At 45.9% G+C, this 22,729-nt stretch overlaps 1 protein-coding gene across 1 annotated transcript in view; it reads left to right on the top strand.

Moving 5' to 3' along the window:
• LOC119440341 (phospholipid-transporting ATPase ABCA3) overlaps positions 1–22,729 on the top strand; it is an 80,390-nt gene that overhangs the window by 44,464 nt on the left and 13,197 nt on the right. The window contains exons 10-12 of the mRNA XM_037705261.2: positions 14,801–14,955; positions 18,298–18,453; positions 22,334–22,506. Coding sequence (XP_037561189.2) covers positions 14,801–14,955; positions 18,298–18,453; positions 22,334–22,506 — 484 coding nt within the window. The remainder of the gene's footprint in view (positions 1–14,800; positions 14,956–18,297; positions 18,454–22,333; positions 22,507–22,729) is intronic.

Genomic DNA, 22,729 nt, shown 5'->3' with positions numbered 1-22,729 from the left:
AAAAATTTTTGGATGTTGTCCGTCAAGTAACGCGATGGCTATGGCAACGTGCACGGTCGCCCCTGAAGAGGCGCATCAACCGATTCCGCATTCATGGTTGTTCCAGCGTGGTGAAGTGGGACGGCCGTCCATCTTCGACTATCTCCGTAGCGGGCGGCGTCGACAAAACGGTTCTCTTTAGGGTTCTTTTTGACCTTGCGAAGAAGGGCCAAGGCTCTGGCTCGTCTTCTTCCGACGTTGCGCTGGGGATGTACATTGCGCGGAATGGGGGAGATGGTGATTTGTTCTTGTTGATTCCTGGGATAATGTCCGGATAAACGCAATGAAAGTGGTTGGCCGGCATGGGAGACGGGCCGAAGGCCGGTATATTGTGACCTTGAATATTAACGCGATAGCACTGAGGGCCCCATATCGCAGATAATCGGGGCCCCCTATCGGCACTGGTGCTGGTGTCCTGTGACCGAAAATTGCCGTATATATTTAGGTATGTGCATATGCCACGCCTTTATATATGACATGCGGTATATGCATGTTATATGCAGTGGTGGCACGGAGTAGAGGTAGAACACCGGGCTTCTAAGGTGAAGGTCGTAAGTTTCAATCCTCCCCCAGCCCACTACATTTTCAGGCATGGAGTGGCGCCTCACACCAGCAAAAAAAAAATATTGCCGAGAGCTAGTGGGGCCATACTAGTCCACGTGCAACCGAATTAGGAAGGCTCACTAAGCATCAACAAAGTAACTCCCTCACCAGAAGAAGAATTGGCTTTCCTGGTGCAGTATTCGGCCACTACCTCCCTTATGACTCCTGCAATTAACCCGTCGCCCTCAGTCCCCAGTGGCTGCGGAGCACCTGACCAAGGTGGTGGTCAGACCTGCGACGCGGCAGAGGGTGCTATAAATCTCTGGGTCCGGACAGGCCACCACTGGAAACTGAACATGGCAATGTTCAATACGCGCACCCTATCGAGTGAGGCTAGCTTATCAGGGCTATTTGAGGAATTATCAGGCATTGAATGGGATATTATTGGACTTAGTGAGGTTACAAGAACTGCCCAGGCTTATGCAGTGCTGACTAACGGCCACATCTTCTGCTACAGAGGTCTTCCAGGTAAGAGAGAATTCGGGGTAGGATTTCTAGTCCATAAGGACACAGCGGGCAACATTGATGAATTCTACAGCATTACTGAGAGGATAACAGTCGTCGTAATAAAGCTGAATAGGAGGTAAAAATGACGGTAGTACGAGCCTAGGCCCCAACCTCCAGTCACGATGATGAAGAAATTGAACCGTTTTATAAATATGGTGAACTAGCGATGAGGAAGATGCAAACTCAGTATACTGTAGTCATGGGCGACTTCAATGCAAAAGTGGGGGAAAAGCAGACTGGCGAGCAAGCAATTGGCAACTACGGCATTCTAGGAACACTAGAGGAGAGATGTTGGTAGAATTCGCGGAAAGGAAGAGGCTCCGAATAATGAATACCTTCTTCAGGAAGCGCAGCAACAAGAAGTGGACCTGGAAAAGCCCTAATGGAGAAACAAGGAATGTAATATATTTCATACTCTCTGTAGATCCCAGCATAGTGCAGGATGTAGAAGTGTTAGGTAGGGTAAAGGGCAGTGACGATAGGTTAGTGAGGTCTAGTATTTCTCTCAACTTGAAGAGAGAAAGATTAAATTAGTCAAGAAGAAACAGGCCAACCTAGATGCAGTAAGGGTAAAAGCAGAACAATTCAGGCTGGTGCTCGCAAAGAACTGTGCAGCTTTAGAACAGGAAATGAAGACAACATAGAAGTAATGAATGAAACCGTAACTAGGCTGATCTCAGAAGCAGCAATTGAAGTGGGAGGTAAGGCACCAAGGCAACCAGTAGGTAAGCTCTCCCAAGTAGCAAAGGACCTAATAAAGAAACGACAAAGCATGAAAGTGTCAAATTCGAGAAATCATGTAGAATTCTCTGAACTGTAAAAACTGATCAACAAGAAGACAGCAAGGGATATTCGAAATTATGACGTGGAAAATATTGAGGAAGCAGTAAAATATGGACCCAGCATGAAATAAGTGAGAAGAAAACTTGGTATAGGAGATGGCAAGATGTATGCACTGAAAGATAAGGAGGGTAATATCATCAGCAACTTCGATGACATAGTAAAAGCAGCGGAAAAATTCTATACTGAGCTGTACAGAGCCCAGAGCACCTAAGCTACATTCACTCGAAGTGGTGACGAACAGAATACAGAGGCTTCTTATATAACTCACGATGAAGCTTGAAGGGCCTTGCAAGACATCACCAGGGGAAAAACGGCTGAAGATGATGAAATAACAGTCGATTTAATCAAAGATGGAGGAGATATTATGCTTGAAAAGCTTGCGGCCCTCTACACGAAACGCCTCAAGAATTCAAGTGTACCAGAAAGCTGGAATAATGCCGACATTATAATAATCTATAAGAAGGGAGACGTTAAAGGATTGAATAATTATAAACCCATTAGCTTGCTTTCAGTATTGTATAAAATATTAACTAAGATAATTGCCAATAGAATCTGGGCAACACTTGACTTCAGTCAACCAAGAGAACAGGGTGGCTTCAGGAAGCAAGATTCTACGATGAATCATATCCGTGTCATCAATAGGGTAATCGAGGTATCTGCGGAGTACAATCGACCTCTCTATATGGCTTTCATAGATTATGAAAAGGCAGTTGACTATGTAGAGATACCAGCAATCGTAGAGGCATTCCGTAATCAAGGAGTACAGGAGGCATACGGGAATATCTTGGCCAATATCTACAGATTCTACAGCTACCTTGGTTGTGCACATGAAAAGTAGAGAGATATTATCATGAAAGGGGTCAGGCAAGGAGACACAACCTCTCCAATGCTATTCACTAATGCTTACGAGAAGTATTCAAGCTCTTAGACTGGGATGGCTTAGGGGTGAGTATCAATGGCGAATATCTCAGCAACCTCCGATTTGCAGACGACATTGTCTTATTCAGCAACAATCGGAACGAAAACAACAAATGATTGAGGACCTTAACCGGGAAAGTGTAAGAGTGGGGTTGAAGATGAATATGCAGAAGTCAAAGATAACGGTCAATAGCCTGGCAAGGAAACAAGAATTCGGGATCGCCAGCCAGCCTCTAGAGTCTGTAAAGGAGTACGTTTATCTAGGTCAATTACTCACAGGAGACCCTGATTATGAGAAGGAAATTTAGAGAAGAATAAAATTGGGTTGGATTGCATACAGCAGGCATTCCCAAATCCTGACTGGGAGCTTACCACTGTCGTTGAAAAGAAAAGTGTACAATCATGGCATTCTACTGGTGCTAACATACTGGGCAGAAACTTGGAGGTTAACAGAGAAGCTCGAGAACAAGTTAAGGACCACACAAAGAACGAGGGAACGAAAAATGTTAGGCCTAACGTTAAGAGACAGGGAAAATGCGGTGTTTATCAGAGAGCAAACGGGGATAGCCGATATTCTAGTTGACAATAAGCGGAAAAAGTGGAGCTGGGCAGGCCATGTAATTCGTAGGATGGATAACCGGTGGACCATTAGGCTTACAAAATGGATACCAAAAGAAGGGAAGCGCAGTCGAGGACGACAGAAAACTAGGTGGAGTGATGAATTTAGGAAATTCGCAGGAGCAAGTTGGAATCAGCTAGCACAAGACGAGTAATTGGAGATCGCAGGGAGAGGCCTTCGTCCTGCAATGGGCATAAATATAGGCTCGTGATGATGATGATGATGATATGCAGGTTATATTGCCACAGAATTCTATCACTAATGTTGCTCATACCGTGTCTTGCATTCTTGACAAAGTTGTTCCTCAGAATTTTGAGAATGACAGCTCAGTACAAATGTCGTAAAGCAAAACACCGACAGTGCATGCCTTTTATGTGAACTCTTCTCAGACTGGAATATTAAAAGTGCGAAACAACATAAGAAACCTGAAAATCGTGTAATTTGTTTGGCACTGCTGTGCCTTCGGGATTGGCCCAATCAAGAGGCTTTGTTTCCACCAGAAAGCTCGCCATCGAGCTTAGCGGTCGCCGCCAGCTAGTCCCGGTAAACATTGCGGTTACATAAGGTGCTGTTGCCGCGAAGCGTGAGAAGCAGTCACGTATCTTTGAATGCTATAGCGTTCCGCTCTGGAATGGTATAGCGTTCCAAATTTTGTGCCACTTCAACAAGGTGCAGGGGCGTGTCCATTGGCCAACGTCGCTAACGTCGTGGTTCAAGTTCAGTAAAACATTCAGCTACAATGGGCGTTCATAGAAATATATCATGCAGATTAGATGCAATTTGGGATTTGGTGTAAGCTAAGGTTTGGTGAGCCAGTAAGACGAAACGGTGCATCACGATAAGAGATGCACAACGTATTTCGGTGACAAGTGCATCCCCACAAAATCATGGCCCAATTTCCCTCTGCCACGATGGTGGGCCTTGCAGAAACGCAACACAGCTCAATCACCAACCTAACCTTCGGGTGACACAAGGAATGGCTCACTAATCACACCAACCATTTTCTGTCCACTACTAAGCAGCGCTACCTAGGCAATGCAGAAGCCTCCCAAATCTACCACCAGGTGATGCCACCCTTCCATGCACATTAGGTTATTGCTCAACCGAGGAAGATGCCACTCTGCAACTATATGCTAGGCGCGCAGTTTGTGCTTCGGCTGTGGCCTCATCATTATTCACCTTTATAGGGCATCACGCTAGTATGCTGATGCACAGCCGTGACCAAAAGTATACGGACCGGGGGTTGCCTGATAAAGCCGATTTCTTCCTCTGCCTGTGAACGCCGCTTGAAATTGAGGACTGCAGTCCAAACTTGGCATTGCGAACTTTTCACTGTGCACCTCAATTCCAGTTTATGCTTTAAATTTACAAAGAAATTCGGATTTTTCAGCAACCCTGTATTCCGTATACTTTTGCTCATTGGTGTACCTACGTTTGAATCCCACTGCCGGGCGCATTTTTAAAGCGATGCTTTGTACCTCTACCAGCCACGGGTTCTGTCGTGTCCGTCGTTGTAATCAAAAAACGATCCCGACGAACAGCTAACAATTGCAGGTATATCAGTATAGCTTACTTGAATTCAGGCATTCAGCGTACAACTAAGCACTCGTTTTCGCAAGAAAAACCACAAAAATAAGCTTCAAAGTGATGAGCCAACATGATGGATGATAAGGGCTGCGGGCAAACAACGGAAACAGGCTCGGCGCGGTCCGTAAGATTAGATTGCAGCTGTTGCAAAGCAGCTGCTGAAAGAGGGTTGACGTCATTCGAAACCCTTCCAGCCTAGTAACTGCTTCGGTTCATTTTCTAGACTACCCCACTATGGGGTAGTCTAGTAGTGTATATCACACCGATCATAAATCAGTAGTGAACATTGTTGTGAAGTAAATAATAATAAAGGCCGTGGCTAAAGTTACGTTGTAGTGTGTGAAATATCAAGTGCGCCGCAGTCACCGTGAGGGTGGCGTAAAAAGCTTCGCTTTCCAACAACCTTCACAGGGTGGATTGGCGGGCAATTTTTTTAATGCGTACGCATTCTTTGGCGAGTGCCCCAGCCCCGTAACGCGAAAAGTGTAATGCCTTGTATCTGCACAAAAATGTGTAATTTACGAAGTTCAGACACCTAATCGCTATAATAGTGTAAATGTAGATAATAGGTTGCTTTATAACTGATGAGAAATAATTTAAACCAAAAATAAATAAAAATAGAATACCCTAGGGAAACAAAGGGCCTCTTGAAAATGCACGGGGAAGCTTATAGTTGGGGTTGGGTCAACTTGAAATTAGGAGGTGGGCCAACTTGAAATTTCGGGGTGGGCCAATTGAAAATCGGAATGGGTCAACTTGAAATTTGGTGGTGGGCCAACTTTGAAATTTGGACCAGGGCCAAATTAAATTTTGGGGTGGGACAAATCCACTCGTTGCATCCGATGACATCTCCGCTACTTGAGCGACACGCGCAGTGAGTCCACCTGGTGGTGGAGGTGGATTTCGGAGGCTTCTGCATTTCCGGCGTAGCGTCACCTGCCGGTGGCCAAAAACATGAGTACAAAAAGCACAGGTTGCACACGGTTTCATCTTCATCGGTTGAGCGAGAACCCAAAGCGCACTCAATACTGGCGTCACGCGGCGGTGGAGAAACACCGCAGACGGGAAAGGTGCTCGTTGCATGTGGCGGCATGTTCATCGGCATTTTGTCGGTTCACGAAGAACCCAACACACACGGAATGGCGACATAACCTAAGGGTGGAGTTGGGAGGCTTCTGACTGACTGGCCGAAGTGACCTGGCGGTGGACGGAGAACGGAGGTGTGAATGAGGCCTAAGGTGGACTGAGATACCGCGTTTAGTGAAGCAACTGAAGCCTCTGAAGGTTATGGACATCTCTCACTTATGACGCTGTGTTAAGTTGCTAGAAAGTCCGCCGTCAACTATGAATTGTTCTGGGGCACATCGTCGGCAAAATCCACTGTCGAGCTGTTATCGTGATGTACCGCTTCGTCTTACCGACTGACCTAGGCTTCGCTGACACCCAGGCGCGGATCCAGGGGGGATGTCCGGATGTCCTGACCCCCCCCCCCCCCCCCTCAGATTTCTGCATCGCCCCCTCGCTGACAGAGGGATGGCCCTGTCACAAAAAAAAAAAAAAATATGGCCACCAGCATTCTTCAAAATTATTTTTCGCGAGTACCAGTGGTATCAGCCATGTAGCAAGCTAGCTCGCTCACGAGCTTATTTGTATTCCGTGGGGGTGTGGTGTCGCGAAGTTGCCGTAGTTATTTTTTCTCATGAACACATTGGACCTCCTGGCGCCGGCCGTGCCTTACTCGTCCCATCGGTGGCGTCGAATGAACGAGGGGACGTCCCTTTTGCCGAGCACGCAGATGTCCGCGCGAGCGCCTTCGCGCCTGATCAACTCTGTTTCCCATTGAGGTGTCGTTGGTTGCCTCATTGGCTGTCATCGGTTCCGCGACCAACCTGCTTAATGAAATGGATCTCTCACTGAGGTGTTCATATATAAATAACAGCTAACAGCTAAAATGAGAACTACGCATAGGCAACTTTTTTAACTGTAGCACTCAGTGCGATCACTGGTTTTGGCACGTAAAACCCCAGAAAGAAGAAGTGTGATCACAGTTACACGTTGACAATACCCAGTACGAGCACAGTACCGTTCGTACGCTACAAGTTTTTCATTGTAACTTCGCAGTTTTATTGTCGTGCATTAAGCATAGGAGGCTCAAAGCCGCCGGATCTGTTTATTATCTGAGTGGCCGTTCTCGCGGAGCGTGGCGAAGCCTCGAGCAGCGGCTGCCAAGTGGAGGAGCGTGACGTCAGCGACCAACGCCAGCGCGCGGGCGTTGGCCGCTAACCACGCGTGGTTAGAGAAACGGGAGCAGATGCGCGCCTTGTGTAAAAGGATGACGTCGCGTGGGAAACAAAACATGTAGACCCTGGCTCGCGCTCTCGGCTACTAGGCCACATCGTTCTTCTGGCTGGCGTCATGAGTCTTCTTCATACGCGGTGATTCGCATATCGTAAACAACCAGCGTAGTGGTTGCCGCGTTGGAGCTCCAAAGCAAACGAAGGTGTCTCAGCCGAACACAAAGAATCTTCTTAAGGAAATCAAGGTGTCCCAACAGAACTCCAAAGACGGACCCGTGCTTACGCATTTATAACAAACCTGCGAAAGATCATCCCAAATTTTATTTTAAGAAACAATACAGGCTAGACATACCGGGTGGTCAAAATTAAGCTTGATGGTTTTCTTAAAATTAGGCACTGGGAGGCACGTAAAGAGCACCTGCGCAAATAAGTTATGTGGCCAGGGGGACACAAGGTGAGATGATAATTATCGCTGTCAGCAGCCGAATTACCTAAAATTGAATAATTAGCTATTTAGTATTGACTGCAGTAAGTTTGTATGTTTGTATTCAAAAGTTAGAGGCAGTCGTGTTTCTACACAGTTTCACTTGGAATAATTCTTCTAGCATGTCTATGCTTTGAGATATCCAACTCCAAATTTTAATTGTCGTTCGCATGATTACGCATGCAAGAGAGGGAAGATTGGCGCAAAGCTCTTCCATGATGTGACGCGGCTGTTGAGTGCGGCGTTTAGTCTGACAACGCGGCGGAGTCATTGACAAAGATAATAACTGTCCCCCTTCCCCTCACGGCTGGCGAAAAAAAATCGAAGAACCCGTAACCGCTGTCGTAACACGCGACCGCGCAGCCTGTAATGCTGGCGACAGCTGCCACGCCGAGATAATGGCGCGAGCGGAGAAGCCGGAGGGCAATGCGCGTGCGTAATGGTGACTACACGACCGGGCATGGTCATTGCCTGGACTATACGCAAATAAAGTGACTGCTTATTTTCAAGTATTGTAAGTTTTATTGAAATCAAAAGCAACAACTACACCATCAACCGCAGAAACCTTTTTAGCTATGCTAAGGAATATTTCATACATACTGCCGCTTTAAGTTTGGTGTTGTCATGCACAAATCTCATGACAACACTTCACCAATCAGGATGTCAATGAACTAAAAAATGTTCAAAATGCCTCCCTTCCACAGCAACGCAAAGCATAAACCACTCCCGCATCGACTCGATAACTCTGCGCAGTACGACAATTGAAATTTGGAGTCGGATATCTCGGAGCACGAACACGCTAGAATGATTCTTCCGATCGATACTGTGTAGAAACACGACTGTCTCTAAGTTTTCAATGCAAACATACCCACTTACTGCAGTCGAAGAAAAAATAATTGTTCAACTTTAGTTAATTCGGCTGCTCACAGCGATAATTATCATCTCACTTTGTGCCCACATGGCCACATAACTTATTTGCACAGGTGGTCTTCGCGTGCCTCCCCGTGCCTAATTTTAAGAAAACCATATAAATCTTAGTTTTGAACACCCTCTATTATCAGGCACAGCCGCCAAGCACATGGCTGTATTGGGTAACGTCCTTTTCCTATAAGCTCGGAGAAACCGATACCAGGCTTCGCTAAAGGGCTTCTTCCTCTTACTGGGGTTTTACGTGCCAAAACCAGTTCTGATTATGAGGCACGCCGTAGTGGAAGGCTCCGGATTAATTTTGACAACCTGGTGTTCTTTAACGTGCACTACAACGCAAGCACAAGGGCGTTTTTGCATTTCGCCTCCATCGAAATGCGGCCGCCGCGGCCGGGATTCGATCCCGCGATCTCGTGCTCAGCAGCGCAACACCTGAGCTGACTGAGCCACCACGGCGGGCTACAGGTGTTGCTCTAGCCGTATAAAACGCGGGTTTATCGTGAGCAGAAACGGTGCATTTCGGTAAATCAGAAAGGCTACTATCATCATCATCATTGACAGAAGCTGACCCCCCCCCCCCCCCCCCCCTCAGAAAAAAACCTGGATCCGCCCCTGCTAACACCGATTACCAAAGTGCCTGGGATCTGTATAATTTTGCTTCATAGTGGAGAAGCGTATACTCGGCTAGGCAAGAACTCGGCCATCGGCAGAACGACTGACCCCAAACAATGGGATGGGGGCATAGAAAACTTCAGTTTAAGGTTATTATAGGGTACTCCGGTGTTACAGTCGCTAAACCAGTGGCTTTAGAAACCACTCCTTGTGCCGACATCGAATTCCCACTCTATTTACAGCGAAGCTGTTAAAGGGCTCACTTTTCGATGTTCGCGTCCGGATGTAGAAAAAAACTCTCTTTGGCCGCGCGTCCGTCGCGCGCTTTCACAGTGAGCGAACGCACGACGGAGAGCAAACGCGACTTCCCAGTGGAAGGGGAGCGGTGGGCGAGGAGGTCATCGAGCACCCTACACTCTGCGTGCGCGTGCCCGCTCTCCCGCTGCGGCGCATGCGCGCAGCCCTGCCTAGCCCTGCCGGCCTCTGCCGCCTGTGCCCCTGACTCTCTCTAGGCTCTTGCCCGCCTCTCTCCTAACAGTGTCGACAACGGCGTTTAGCCGTTCCCTCAGGTAGACATCGCGCTAGCGCTCTTAATTATCAGTTGCGCTTACGACTCGCCATGGCCCGGCCGCGTGCCGTTCGTTCTGGGGAACAACGCAACGAGCGACTGCGTGCCCAGAAGCGCGAATGGGCGCGCAAACGCAGCGAAAGAACGTACGCAGCAGAAAGTACGTCCAGTGGTTCGGAAGCCCTAGCCGAACAAGAGGTCGTTGGCCATATACGCCGCGAACGACAGCAGAGGCAACAATGTCATCGGCGCCGGCGGGCCACCGCCACGGACGACAATCGGGCCAAAAAAGCCAAGCGCAACCGCGAGGCTCGCGGCGTTTTGCCCGCGTTCGCACCAAGCGCGCGGTGTTGGTGACGTGTTTATGAAGAACGTGCCAACCTTTGCCGTACACCCTATGGGGGTGTACCGTAGCGACCATAAGGCCATGGTCTTTGTGCTCACTAAATAAATGAAGACTAGCGGATCATGTATATTTCTCATTATTTAATAGTTCACATAACCAATTACACCATCACATCTTAATAGTCATAATTGGAAACACATAATTCCCACCATAGCACAGCTTCGCTGGTCTTCCATCTCCACCCCAGTGGAAGGGCTGACAGTTTTTGTATAGGAAAGCAATGGGGCCCTGAGGCACCCCTGCATATAGTCGTACCGTCTGATCTTTCCCAACTATCCCATGCACTCTACTCTTTCACCTACCTTGCGAACGTTGGTACGCTTTGCACGACTAGTGTACCTGTAGATATTCCACAACTACACGCGACAACCATAGCGCGCACTCGCTGTCATGCTAATACGCTTTGCCCGGCTTTTGACTCTTGGGTTATACTTGTTGTTCGGCTAGGCAGCTCATACGGCTTTACGGATCATAAGAACTGTGACCACTAAGCGCGGCATAAAAATAAGGGGGAAAAAGGACGAGGTGAGCTCATTTCCTTTACAGTGGGCCCTACTAGGAGTTCTGGCAAATCTCATTCATAGCGCTCACCTTCTCTCTTCCTCCCCTTATTCTTATATCGATGTGCGCTCAGTGGCCGCAGTTTTTATGGCCCGTAGTACTTCCGACCCTTCGTCAGTCGCCTTCTCTACTTAAGCCGCTCTCTGAAATGGAGAGTGCCCTCTATCCGACAGTCAACTGAAGTTCGAATGGCGCTAATGGATCTCAATGGCAGGTCGGCACCCGGGACTGACCAGATAACTAACACGACACTGAGAAACCTTGATGATGCTTCGATTGACTTTCTCACCGACCTTTTTAACCACCACTGGGCCACTGGCACTTTCCCCGAGGAATGGAGACATGCGGAGGTGGTCCTCATCCTTAAGCCGGGCAAGAAGCCCAGCCTTGACAGCCTCCGCCCCATCTCACTTACATTTTGTGTTGGAAAGGTCTATGAGCACGTTGTCAATAACAGATTATCTGCGTTTATCAAAGACGAGGGTCTCCTCCCTCCGGATACGGTGGGTTTCCGTCCCCATCTCTCAACGCAGGATGCGATGCTTCTGCTTAAATCTCATATCTTTGACGATAGCACTCGCGATGCCAGGGCTTTACTTGCTCTCGATCTGGCTAAGGCATTTGACCACATATCGCATACCCACATATTGGAATCCCTAAACGACATGAACCTGGGTACGCGGTTTTATCAATTTGCTGCGGCTTTTCTCAGTGAGCGAACAGCCACTCTTAGGTTGGGGAAGCTGAAGTCAGGAGGCTACGAATTATAGTTCGCATGGAACCCCTCAGGGGGCAGCCGTCTCCCCGCTTATTTTCAATATTGGCATGGCTCGCATTGCTCGGGAACTGGACGAACTCGAGGGATTGGAAAGTGCACTCTACGCGGATGACATCACAGTTTGGGTCCGCGGTGGTGCCGTATATAGGGCACCTCGAGGAGAGATTGCAGGAGGCGGTCAACACGGTCGAAAGGAACATCAGTCGTATGTCCTTAAAGCTTTCAATTAGTAAATCGGAGCTATTAATATACAAGCCCACCAGAAAGGGACGGCGACCCAAGGACTGGGTCCCTCCGGAGGAGGTGGATGTCACATTATTGACTGCTAGTGGGGATACAATTCCCAAGGTTACCTGAATCCGAATACTTGGTATGTTCATCTCTGCGAACGGACATAACACGGAAACTCTACGTAGATTAGAGCAACATACTGCTGCTACGCTTCGACTCATTATCAGTTTCTAACAGGAGAGGAGGCATGAGGGAGGGCAATCTTCTTCACCTCTTTCATGCTTTCCTCATGAGCCATGTTCATTATGTTGCGTCTTTACATAATTGGCTCGCTGCTGAAAGGGAGAAGCTGAATGTACTGATCCGTAAAACTGTTAAAAGGGCGCTCGGCCTTCCAATCGGAACTAGCACGGAGGGGCTGTTAGCATTAGGAATACACAACACGCTGTATGAAATTATAGAGGTTCAACGTACGGCGCAGATCTATCGCCTGTCGGTCACCCGGGTGGGTCGGGAGATTTTGGCGCATGCCGGAATTACTACAATACTACAGGAGGAGCGGATGACCTCTCTTGACTCCGCCATTGGACAGGTGCTCGTGGTTAAACCTATTCCTAGGAATATGCACCCTCAATTTAACATCGCAAGGCGTAGGGCTAGAGCCAAGAAAATCTTGGAGCAAGTACAATTAAACTTGGGATCGTCGACCTTCACGGACGCAGCACGCACAGATAGGAATCGTTATGTGGCCGTTGTGGTCTCTGACCGAGGTACATTAATGTCGGCATGCTCTGTCGAGGCAGCTTCCCCGGCAATAGCTGAGCAAATATCCATCGCACTAGGGCGTTTGGACTCCACCCGTTATCATATCCATTCGGATTCACGTTCGGCGGTTAGAGCCTTTGCTTCTGGGAGGGTCTCCCCGCTTGTTGCTAGGATTCTCAGAGGTAGGACTGTCACTCCTCACGAGATTGTTTGGTTCCCGGCCCATATGGGCTCCACGATCGGCGGCATCACCAACTCCAACGAATTGGCCCACGCCCGGGCGCGAGGACTTTCCTTCCGCGCGGGGCTTCACGGCCCTAGGTCGTTGGACCGCTCCGCCCCGCCCGGGGTCAAACCTCTGGATGGGGATGTGGCTGATCGAGGGTCGCGGGGCATTCTAGCGACATTCAACGAAGTCACTTCGCATTATCGCTTAGGTCGTAGGGTCTTTCCTCCACCCCATTCGCATCTCACCAGGGGACAAGAAATTACGCTCAGACTGCTACAGACAGGGGTTTACCCCTGTCTAGCTAGCGTTTCGGTATATATGGATATATCTCCTGACTGCCCGGACTGTGGCTGTGTGTGTACATTTGAACACATGATGTGGGACTGCCCCCACATACCCAAGGAACTCAAGGCAAGAATCAACTCAAGAGGAGGCTTTTATTCCGCCATCAAAAGCACGGATCGTCACCGTCAGCTTCGGGCAATCCAAGGGGCCCACGATGCCGCGGGCAGGTACTCCCTGCCTGTCCCAACGTGGGAGCGGCCCCCAAGGGGGTCGGGGTAAAACCTGGCTCTCCTCCCTCGGTATTCAATAAAGTTATTTATCTATCTATCCGACAGTAGCATGAAGCCACAAAATAAACCCACACTGGTTTCTCCGAAATGGGCACATATTTGTAGTTCCCTTGAAGTTTTGAGGTTCCTGTCGTAGTTTCGTGCTACAGTCAGCTGGACCGCAGATTTTGCTATCTTGAACCTTGATTTGCCATAATTTGTTTCCTTTGCCTATTATGAAGCCAACTGGCATCATGCCCCACACGTAGACTGTTCCATCAGTGAACATATTATCACATGCAGCGCATCGGCTATCACGAAACCCCTCGCTCTGCTGAACGCTCAGGTGCGGGGCATATAAATATAACAAAGGACTTTGCGCGTTTTAGCCATCGGATTCTACAACCATCGGGTGTCAGACGTTTTGTTTGAAATGTAACATTGTTTAGACGTTTTAACTACTCAGATGTACTATGACACCTGAAACTGAAGCTTTTTGGCCTTAGGGGCAATTGAGCTGAGAACAGTGCATTGTTGATTTTTTTTAGAAGAACAGGCAGTTCTCGATGGCACTGAGCAGAAAAGCCCGCTTAATATTGCATAATAAAGTGGCACACAGCGTTGCCCACAATGCCGTTCCTTTGCTTCTTTCTTGTACAATTTCATTTATTCCTACAAGGCGTCAATAAACCTAGCATTTGTATATCATGTGCCGTATCATTTTTGTGATCATGCCTGTGTGAATTTCAAGCGAACATTTCTTAACCAGAATTTCGGAAATTTCATTAGATTTGGACATAAAGTGCTTCATCGAGGGCCTATCATCATTCTTAAGAACAGTGCAGTGGAGATTGTGGGGTTCTGTGCAATGCAAAAATGCGAGATTTGCACCAGCAAACTATAAAAAAAGCTGTTTAATATTGTATAATTGCGTAATAATGCCAATCTTCTTTGGGTGGCTTATGCAAGCTAACATCTCGAAACTGATGGGACATTCAGAAATCACACCAAGCATATATATCCGTTCAGTGCCTGACCGGCACTGAAACCGTATGCAGCGTGTGCCCTCTTTTAATAAAATGTATTCATAGATTAGTTACTTTAATACTTACGGCTTATTCCTGCACGATTGAAAAGTACTCTGTTCATTTCTATTGCACTGTCTTCTTCGGGAATCTGTTAGTATTCGCTGAAACTCGCATCACATCGACGCACATCATATGTCATGCCGATATTAAATGTCCTGATTCCAGTCAATTCGCTTATCTCCAGGATTCACAAAATGTAGCTCGGGCAACATCATAGTTGGCGGCTATGACATCACAACCAGCACAAGAGACGCCCGCGAGAGCTTTGGTTATTGCCCTCAAAATGTCATACTCTTCAACGACCTCACGGTTGAGGAGCATCTGATCTTCTTCGCTACAGTAAGTTAGCTTTGTTGTTGTCTTTAGCACCTCTTGTTCATTCATTGTAGCGCAACTAGCTTATTTTCTTACACTCAACGTTCACTCAGCAGCAATGAAATGTTGGCAATTTCCTTATGAAAGAGCAACCGTGTGTGTGTAAATATTGAATCACGTAACTCGCAGAGCTGTAAACACGGCCTTGGTTTTTAAAGTAAAGCTTTTTAGCGTAATCAGAAAGGCAGTGATGATAGGGTTCGTAAAAGGACGAAGCGAAGAAGCTTTTATTGGAACACACTTTTATTGCTTTGTCAGAGGTTTATCCTGTGCTGACCGACTATTCAACGCAGTAGGTTGTTATTCGTGCCCTCTATGAAATAATGGTCGACTGAAAGCTTTGTAGGAGAAACTGTTTGGCCTGTAGTCAATTCCATGTTCGATAATGTTTCTGAATATCATCCGAGTTTACGGCCCACGTGATCATAGAAACTATTAGTTTCAGAGCAGTTTGCAACCATAGTCAATAAAACTGTGCAGCTCTGTCTTCCAAATGTACCTCTTCTGGCTCGAAATCTAAATATGAGGATGAGTGCCCGGCTATTCGACGATATTCGACTTTATCCTAGATATTGCGGTCTGTTTACTTTTGACGCCGAGTGTACATCACTCTTATTGCGCAAAGTGTAAGTACTCTGCCGATGAGCACGATAATCTCGAAGAGTGATATAAGATCATTGAGTGAGGCAGTTATTCTGGCACGAAAGAGTGGCCCGCACTCCACTGTTAGCGAGGTAAAGATGCTTCGGTGTTGGAAATGGTTGTACCGCGCCGCTATTTATCTTGGAGCTGCGTGACGTAGTCCTTGCGTGACCCGTTGACGTTATTTACGTGTGCGCAGCATAGATAAATTTAATTATAATTTAATTAATTTATGTATTTATTTATTCCAACACAAGAATGAGGGGGCCGAGGATTAAAGCTACAAGAGCTTCACAAGCCCACGTGTACATTGACAATTGAGAAGTGCGCATAATAACAATGATGACAGAGCAGTTTCACGTGAACAAAAAATCTACAACATCACTAAAAAACTGAAATATAAGCTGAAATACAGATCGTGTAGATCTGTGTGTTGGTCAGTGCATCGTTGATACAAATGCATACAGTAAAGAAGTTCTGACAAATGTCGCGTGAGTGGGTCGATATTATGCAATTTATCAGGTTGGGAAGTTGATACGAGAATAGCTGCCATAATTTGTGCGGTGTGTTTGGACGAGCCATGAGGAGGCATGTCGTGTATTATAAACAGCGTAGATCCTAGTTAAGAGAGGCAGGGTTGTGTGATGTGTTGTACTGGGCGTAATAGGCCTTCGCTTTTTTGTAGCTTGATATAAGATTAATATTATACACTGTGAATGCACTAGCTATGTTGGCATTGCAAGAAAGATGCCATTAGCTTTGATTTAACTTCAGGTGAAACATCGATCTCACGGCTTCTTCTTTCTTTTTTGCAAGGTGTATATTTTCTGGAGATTGCTTTTAGAGGTCGTACCCAAAACAAGATGACATTAGTTAACATGTGAGCAAAATAGGGAAATATATATTACCTTTTTTATCTCAAGAGGAAGAAGAGTTCTATAGCGATTTATTGGCCAACTCATGCCAATTTTGGCAAAATAGAGTCGACGTGGCAATTCCATAGCATCATTTCGTGAAACATAACACCAATAGACTCAACAACTTTGTTACCTGTACCTGTTACGGTACCGCTTTGCACTGAAGATAACTGATTTATATTAGTAGCATTTACTTGAACACTGTTCAGCTGCGTCTATTTATACAACATCGTTAGAGCTGTATTGTCTTTTTTATCAGCCTTTCACAGTTAATCGCTCTGGAAGAAATAGGAGTGTCGGCCCCGTATATGAAATACCCAGAATCGGTGCCTATATTTACTATATCATGTCCGCGTATATGAAAAACGCTGCATCTTTGCCTATATTTATTATATCATTAATGTAAACATTGAATAATGTCGGGCCTAGTAAGCTTTCTTGATGCACCACACAAGTGTTTTTTCTAGCGTCGGAATCAAATCCATTGAGGCTGACATACTGTTTGCAATTTGAGATATACAATTTAAGTAGTTGTAAAGACCACTATTCATATCCACTTGAATACCCCCTAATTAAAGTTTCTTTGTCAGTCAGGCGTGACTTAAACAATCAAAATAATTGGAGAAGTCCACAAGAACACCCAGTACCATTTATTTGTTTTCAAAGATGCTAAGAATGTATTCCTTTTTATGGAGAAGGGCTAGCTCAGTAGACTTCTTTCCGCAAAAACAAAATTGCCATTAATAAGACTGTTTCTCTATATGGGCCACTAATTGGGATAGGGTAACTTAAAATCATTTGGAGAATACGGGAAGCAGAGATACAGGTGGGTAGTTTCCAAAACAGTATTCGTCGCCTTTCTTGTGAATTGCCGTGACATTAGCGATTGGCATTTTGTTAAGCAAAATTGCTTTTAGAAAACATAGGTAAAATAGGAACGTGAAAAGAAGAAATAAAATCTCTATTACAAATCTAATCGATTTGATTTAAAGTTCATGTGTATCGCAGGTTGAACTGTTATTGAGGCTTAAAGATGCTGACGCAACTTCGGTGTCAGAAACCGGCTCCGAAAACAAGCTGTCGCAGTTGAAACTGTCGTTGTACGGATATATGTGTTGGCATGGCATGGTGGCTCTATTAAGGCCACGTAGTACTGGAACTATTAGTGGCACGGGAACTTCAGACCCATCTGTGCAGTGCATGGTACAGTCACGACGGCGCAAACAGTTTGATGCAGGATGTCTTGCTGCCTTCTTGACACCACAGCTCCTCTTGCGGCGAGAAGGATGCGCAAAAATGTATCGCATGCTACCAAGAAAGCTGTTGGGAAAGAAGGTTAGAATGACAGCGTGACGGTGAAAGGCAACGTTTGGCCGCAAGGATTCTGCATTTAAAAATGAGACAGCCATTATACAAGTGAGAACAATGAATGAAACATCTTGCAACATTTTAACATTCAAGGTATAATATAGTATATGTACTTGATGAGGGTTCAAAACTGGAGAAGTAGTGCTAGTTTTTACGTGATTAACGACTTGTAGGCAAATAGCAGCTCGCTCGCCGTGAGAAAATCGGCAAAAAATCGAAACTATACCTCACATTTAAGCTCGTGGTGGTGACGCAAGCATTCCGCACATGGAGTTTATGTACCTGCCTACTCTGCGAAATTACTTAAAAAACAATGAAAGGACGGAACAGAATATTTCGTGTCGTCAGCCACTGCTCTTAGCGTCAGTGTATATTGCAGGTCAAGGGCACTCCCTACAAAGACGTGCGGCTGGAAGTTGTCACCCTTCTGCACGACTTGGACCTCATGCCGTACCGTTCAGAAGAGCCCGTCAACCTTTCCCTAGGCCTACAGAGGCGCCTGTGCATAGCCGTGGCCATTGTGTCCAAGCCAAAGGTAATGCCTTGTTGCACATTATAATCTGCAGGCAACTGTAGTTATTAGTGAGCAGACATGCGGAGATCGACCTGAGTGGTTGGTTCGAAACTTTATCATGTGCAAGAAACTGCGACTTCATACATAAGCAGGACAGGAAATTGCACATACTAGAGAAGGGAACTGGAATGCATTACATTGCCGAGACGTTATATGAAATGTAAGCAAGGACTCTAGCAGCGCTCAATAACTCCCACTTTTCAATGGGCTGTTAGACCGTCCACTGGAGGAACTAAAAATATGTAGTACAGCGGACTCTCTTTAAACGGAACGTCAAGGGACCAGGGAAATTGGTTTCGTTTAACAGGAGCTCCATTTACTTAAAGACATTGCAGAGACCATTGAATGAATACAAAACCAACCAACCATGAGGATGGTGTTCTGTTTACGCGATGTTCGTTTATCAAGACTCCACGTACGTTATAAGTAAGCGTAGCCAAATTCCATGACAACTGAATCGCGTGCTTCGCTAAGCATTACTTACGAAAGTGGCCGTTTTGTAGCAAGTTGAAGCAAGCGCACGTTGGTGTTGTTGACACGCCATTGCATCGCCATTGCATACTTGTGGTGACAAAGCCTTTGGGTGATTGGGTGACACCCAATTGCATTGGGTGACACCCAATGCTCAGTGACCACTTTCAAAAATTTTAAAGGTTGCTTGTGGCAGAAAGCACAATTCTAGTTCATGAGCTGGTCTGCTCGAAGAGTCGCATAGGCCCTAAACAAAGAACATCCTGTTTTGGAAATCAAAAAATATTTCTTCTAGAAAGGCAATAATCGCATTTTTTGAATCAGCTGTAAAGATACGTTAACTATGCCAATTTCACTCAAATTGTTCAAAAAATTATAAAGTTAATTTAAGTGCCTCGTCCCTCCTTAAATGTCGTTGATTTTGTTCATGTACGAGTACCTGGCGGGCTTCTACTCGGAATATTGTGTGACCGGGACGGTACATCGATAATCGGGAAATATAGAGCACAAGAAACGCAGGTAAACAAAAATACATGTTACACAACGGCCGTAACAAGAACATCTGTTGGTTATTAATAAAACTTGTCATTGTGCAGAAAAAGTTACGAAATGTTTTTCACAAATGCTTCAGTTTTCTTACAGAAAACCAAAAGAGTTAGGACTAAAGCTGCTAACATACCCCTGACTGAGGCCCTGACAGCTGTACAATGTATTCCAACGAAGCAGACATCAGGGCAATACAAGAATAAGGAGAAACGGCGGGGGATGGTTGGAAGTTAGAGAAGGGATTCATGAGCTAAAATCGAGGAAAGATGATTGATAGACTGCGTCCTAGGAAAATCAAGCAGCGCGATGTAGAAACAGAAAAACATGAATACACTTTAGCAGCACTGCTCGCGAGAATAAAAAAAACTAATAACCGTATTCTTAGCACTGCTATTTCAGTTTTTAAAGCAACGTTTTGAAACAGTACGCACTAGGAAACAAGCATAGGAGTCGGGAAGCAAAAGCACACATAGTTCATCACTAAGACTGACATTAAAAAAAACACGATACGGTATTCAATGCGCTCAACCTGGCATGAACAATGATTTTCAACGTAAATCAGTTCCAAATGAGATATCGCGTAGCAACCTTGATTTTAGCAATTAATAAGCGTGCTACAGCCGGCTAATATTGCTTGTCATGGTAGATATGAGTAGCAAAAATTTGGCCTCAATTCTTCATTGCGCTTTCATTTTTCGTAGTTCACAGCAAGCTGGTAAGGATTGCGCACAGGGCAGTACTTCATCCAGCGTTGTTCGGCTGTACTATGCTTTCTTTTGCTTTTGTTTTACTCACCGCCCGCCACCCGTCTTGAAACACGGGAGCCCAAGACCTCTTGCAAACTTCAGGGTGAAGGAAGGAACGTAGCGTGTTCTTCCTTTTCATTTTTTTTTCATGGCATTTTCTTCTGCCGCTTTAATTCATGAACAAAGTTTTTTGTCATGTCGTCCATGGCCGGAAAAAAATGACGTCCACAGCCTGAATTATAGGAGTAAATCTGCGAATAACCTTCGCAAAGTCTCTTTGATGGAACGAGTCTGAGGTGGTGACATAGATTCAGCAATCACAGCAAAAAAATCAATCTTGAGAGCGATAATGAAGACCCGCCGCGGTGGCTTAGCGACTATGGTGTTTAAGCACGAGGTCGCGGGATCGAATGCCTGCGCGGCGGCCGCATTTCGATGGTGACAAAATGCAAAAACGCCTACGTCTCGTGCATTGGGGCACGTTAAAGATCCCTAGCTGGTGGTCGAAATTAATCCGGAATTCCCCACTACGGCGTGCCTCATTATCAAATCGTGGTTTTGGCACGTAAAACCCCAGAATTCAATTCAATTCAGCGATAATACATGATCTCTGATACATAGAAGCAAGTAATATTTTCCTCAAGCATTATACGTTCAAGACGTGCTCTGGGGCCCGTTTATGGTGCATGTGCTAGTTTGCACATATGCCGGTGCATAAACTTAATTGTATATTTATTTCAGAAAATTTTGCACTTGTATACAAATCTTCGTGTTACGTGAATACGTTGAGCTCAATGCAGGTGTGAACAAATACACCACAGCATCATGTCGCAGCCTTCGGCAACACCGTCACTGACACAATTATGCAACACATAATTAGCGATAGGGGTCAGCACAATCAGTTACAGCTTCCTCTTAAGTGAATGTCGCACATGCGAATATTACAAGGCCCACAAACTGAAGCTTGTTAAAACTCGTGTATCCTATATTTATAGGCCATATCTGCAAATTTTATGAACTACCTCGATCACTTTGCTTGAACTTCGAGTTCCATCTGCAATTCCAAGATGTGAAACAACCTTACTTTGTCGGCCGTGGTTTAGAATACAATTTAGTCTTAAGCATTCAGGATTTGAATGATCAACGCGGCGGGCTATGAATGACTACAATAATGTTTTTGAAGACAGTTCTGACTTGGCTTGGTCGGTACGTCATTTTTTGAAACGCATTCGTCAATGACGCTGATCGGCGCATGTGTGGCTACCATTTTTAACCATTTTTTTTTCAGTTAGATGGCGCACGCGCTGCTATGTTAGATTTTTCAGTTGTCCTTATATATATATATGCCCTCCGTGCAAAAAACCTTGTTGTTTTTTTTAGATTTGTAAGTCAGCGCTGTGTATGTATGTGTGCCTTTCCTATTTTCTGAGTTTCACGCTGCTAGTCCTTTTTCCAATAAAGATTGAGCACGTGTATTTGATTGTGCTCATTAGAGTGCTTATAAGCATCACTGCTCGCTGTGCTAGTTTGTATCGATGACCAACCACCTTCGCAACTGATCAGTTTGAGATGCCGAGCTGACGAGTCGTTTCAGCTGAGGGCGACGATACTGTTAGCTTCTTAAGGGCGACAGAATTGTGCACATATTTCTATATGCCTTATCTGATTCTTGCTCAGCGTCTCCGTTTAAAGTTAGTCCTAATTTTCTCCTAAAGTTGACCCTTGTTTTACAACTATTACTCTTTTCGCTATGGTGGCAATTTTCTGACATTTAATCTCCCACTGCTAAAACAAGAGCATCTGGCGTTTCGAAGGCTGCTCAGAAGGCGCATGGCATAGTACACACTTTCAGCCACCGCAGTGGTTTGTGCCATTCTACGGGCGATAACGATGTCACAGGTTCAATGCGGCCATGAGGTCTTCATAATTTCCGTAACAAAGAGCAAAGAACTACTGTTTTTGTGTCGATATTCAGGCGCACAAACATTATCAGATCAAATTTACCGGAGCTCTTTAACGTCGGAATGTTAAACGCCACCAATAAATGGGCACCAACACGAGACGAACCGCACCCGTAGGTGGTCATACTAGACGAGCCCACGGCCAACATGGATCCGGAAGGCCGTCGTGAGATGTGGGAACTGCTCCTCAAGATACGCCGGAACTGTTCCATCTTCCTCACGACGCAGCATCTAGACGAAGCGGACGTGCTGGGTGACCGGATCATCATCTTGGCGAGTGGTCATATCCGGTGCGTGCAATATTTTTCTGGTGTGGCAACCGCGTGTCGCACCCATCTGTCATATTTTCGGCACATTGTGCATCTGCTCGTGGTTTGCAGATTTTAGTCGGAGCATACATAGGTTCTATGGTGGTTATCACGCGAACTAATAATCTCCTTTAATAGGGCCGCGATGGTGCTGTGGTTAGTGTGCGGTGCGAAACATATCTGACAGCGCCGGGTTAATAGGGGC

This window comes from Dermacentor silvarum, chromosome 2 (assembly GCF_013339745.2).
Source record: "Dermacentor silvarum isolate Dsil-2018 chromosome 2, BIME_Dsil_1.4, whole genome shotgun sequence".
NCBI lineage: Eukaryota > Metazoa > Arthropoda > Arachnida > Ixodida > Ixodidae > Dermacentor > Dermacentor silvarum.
The sequence above is the reverse complement of the archived record's forward strand: the minus strand, read 5'-3'. Positions and strand labels throughout refer to the sequence as shown.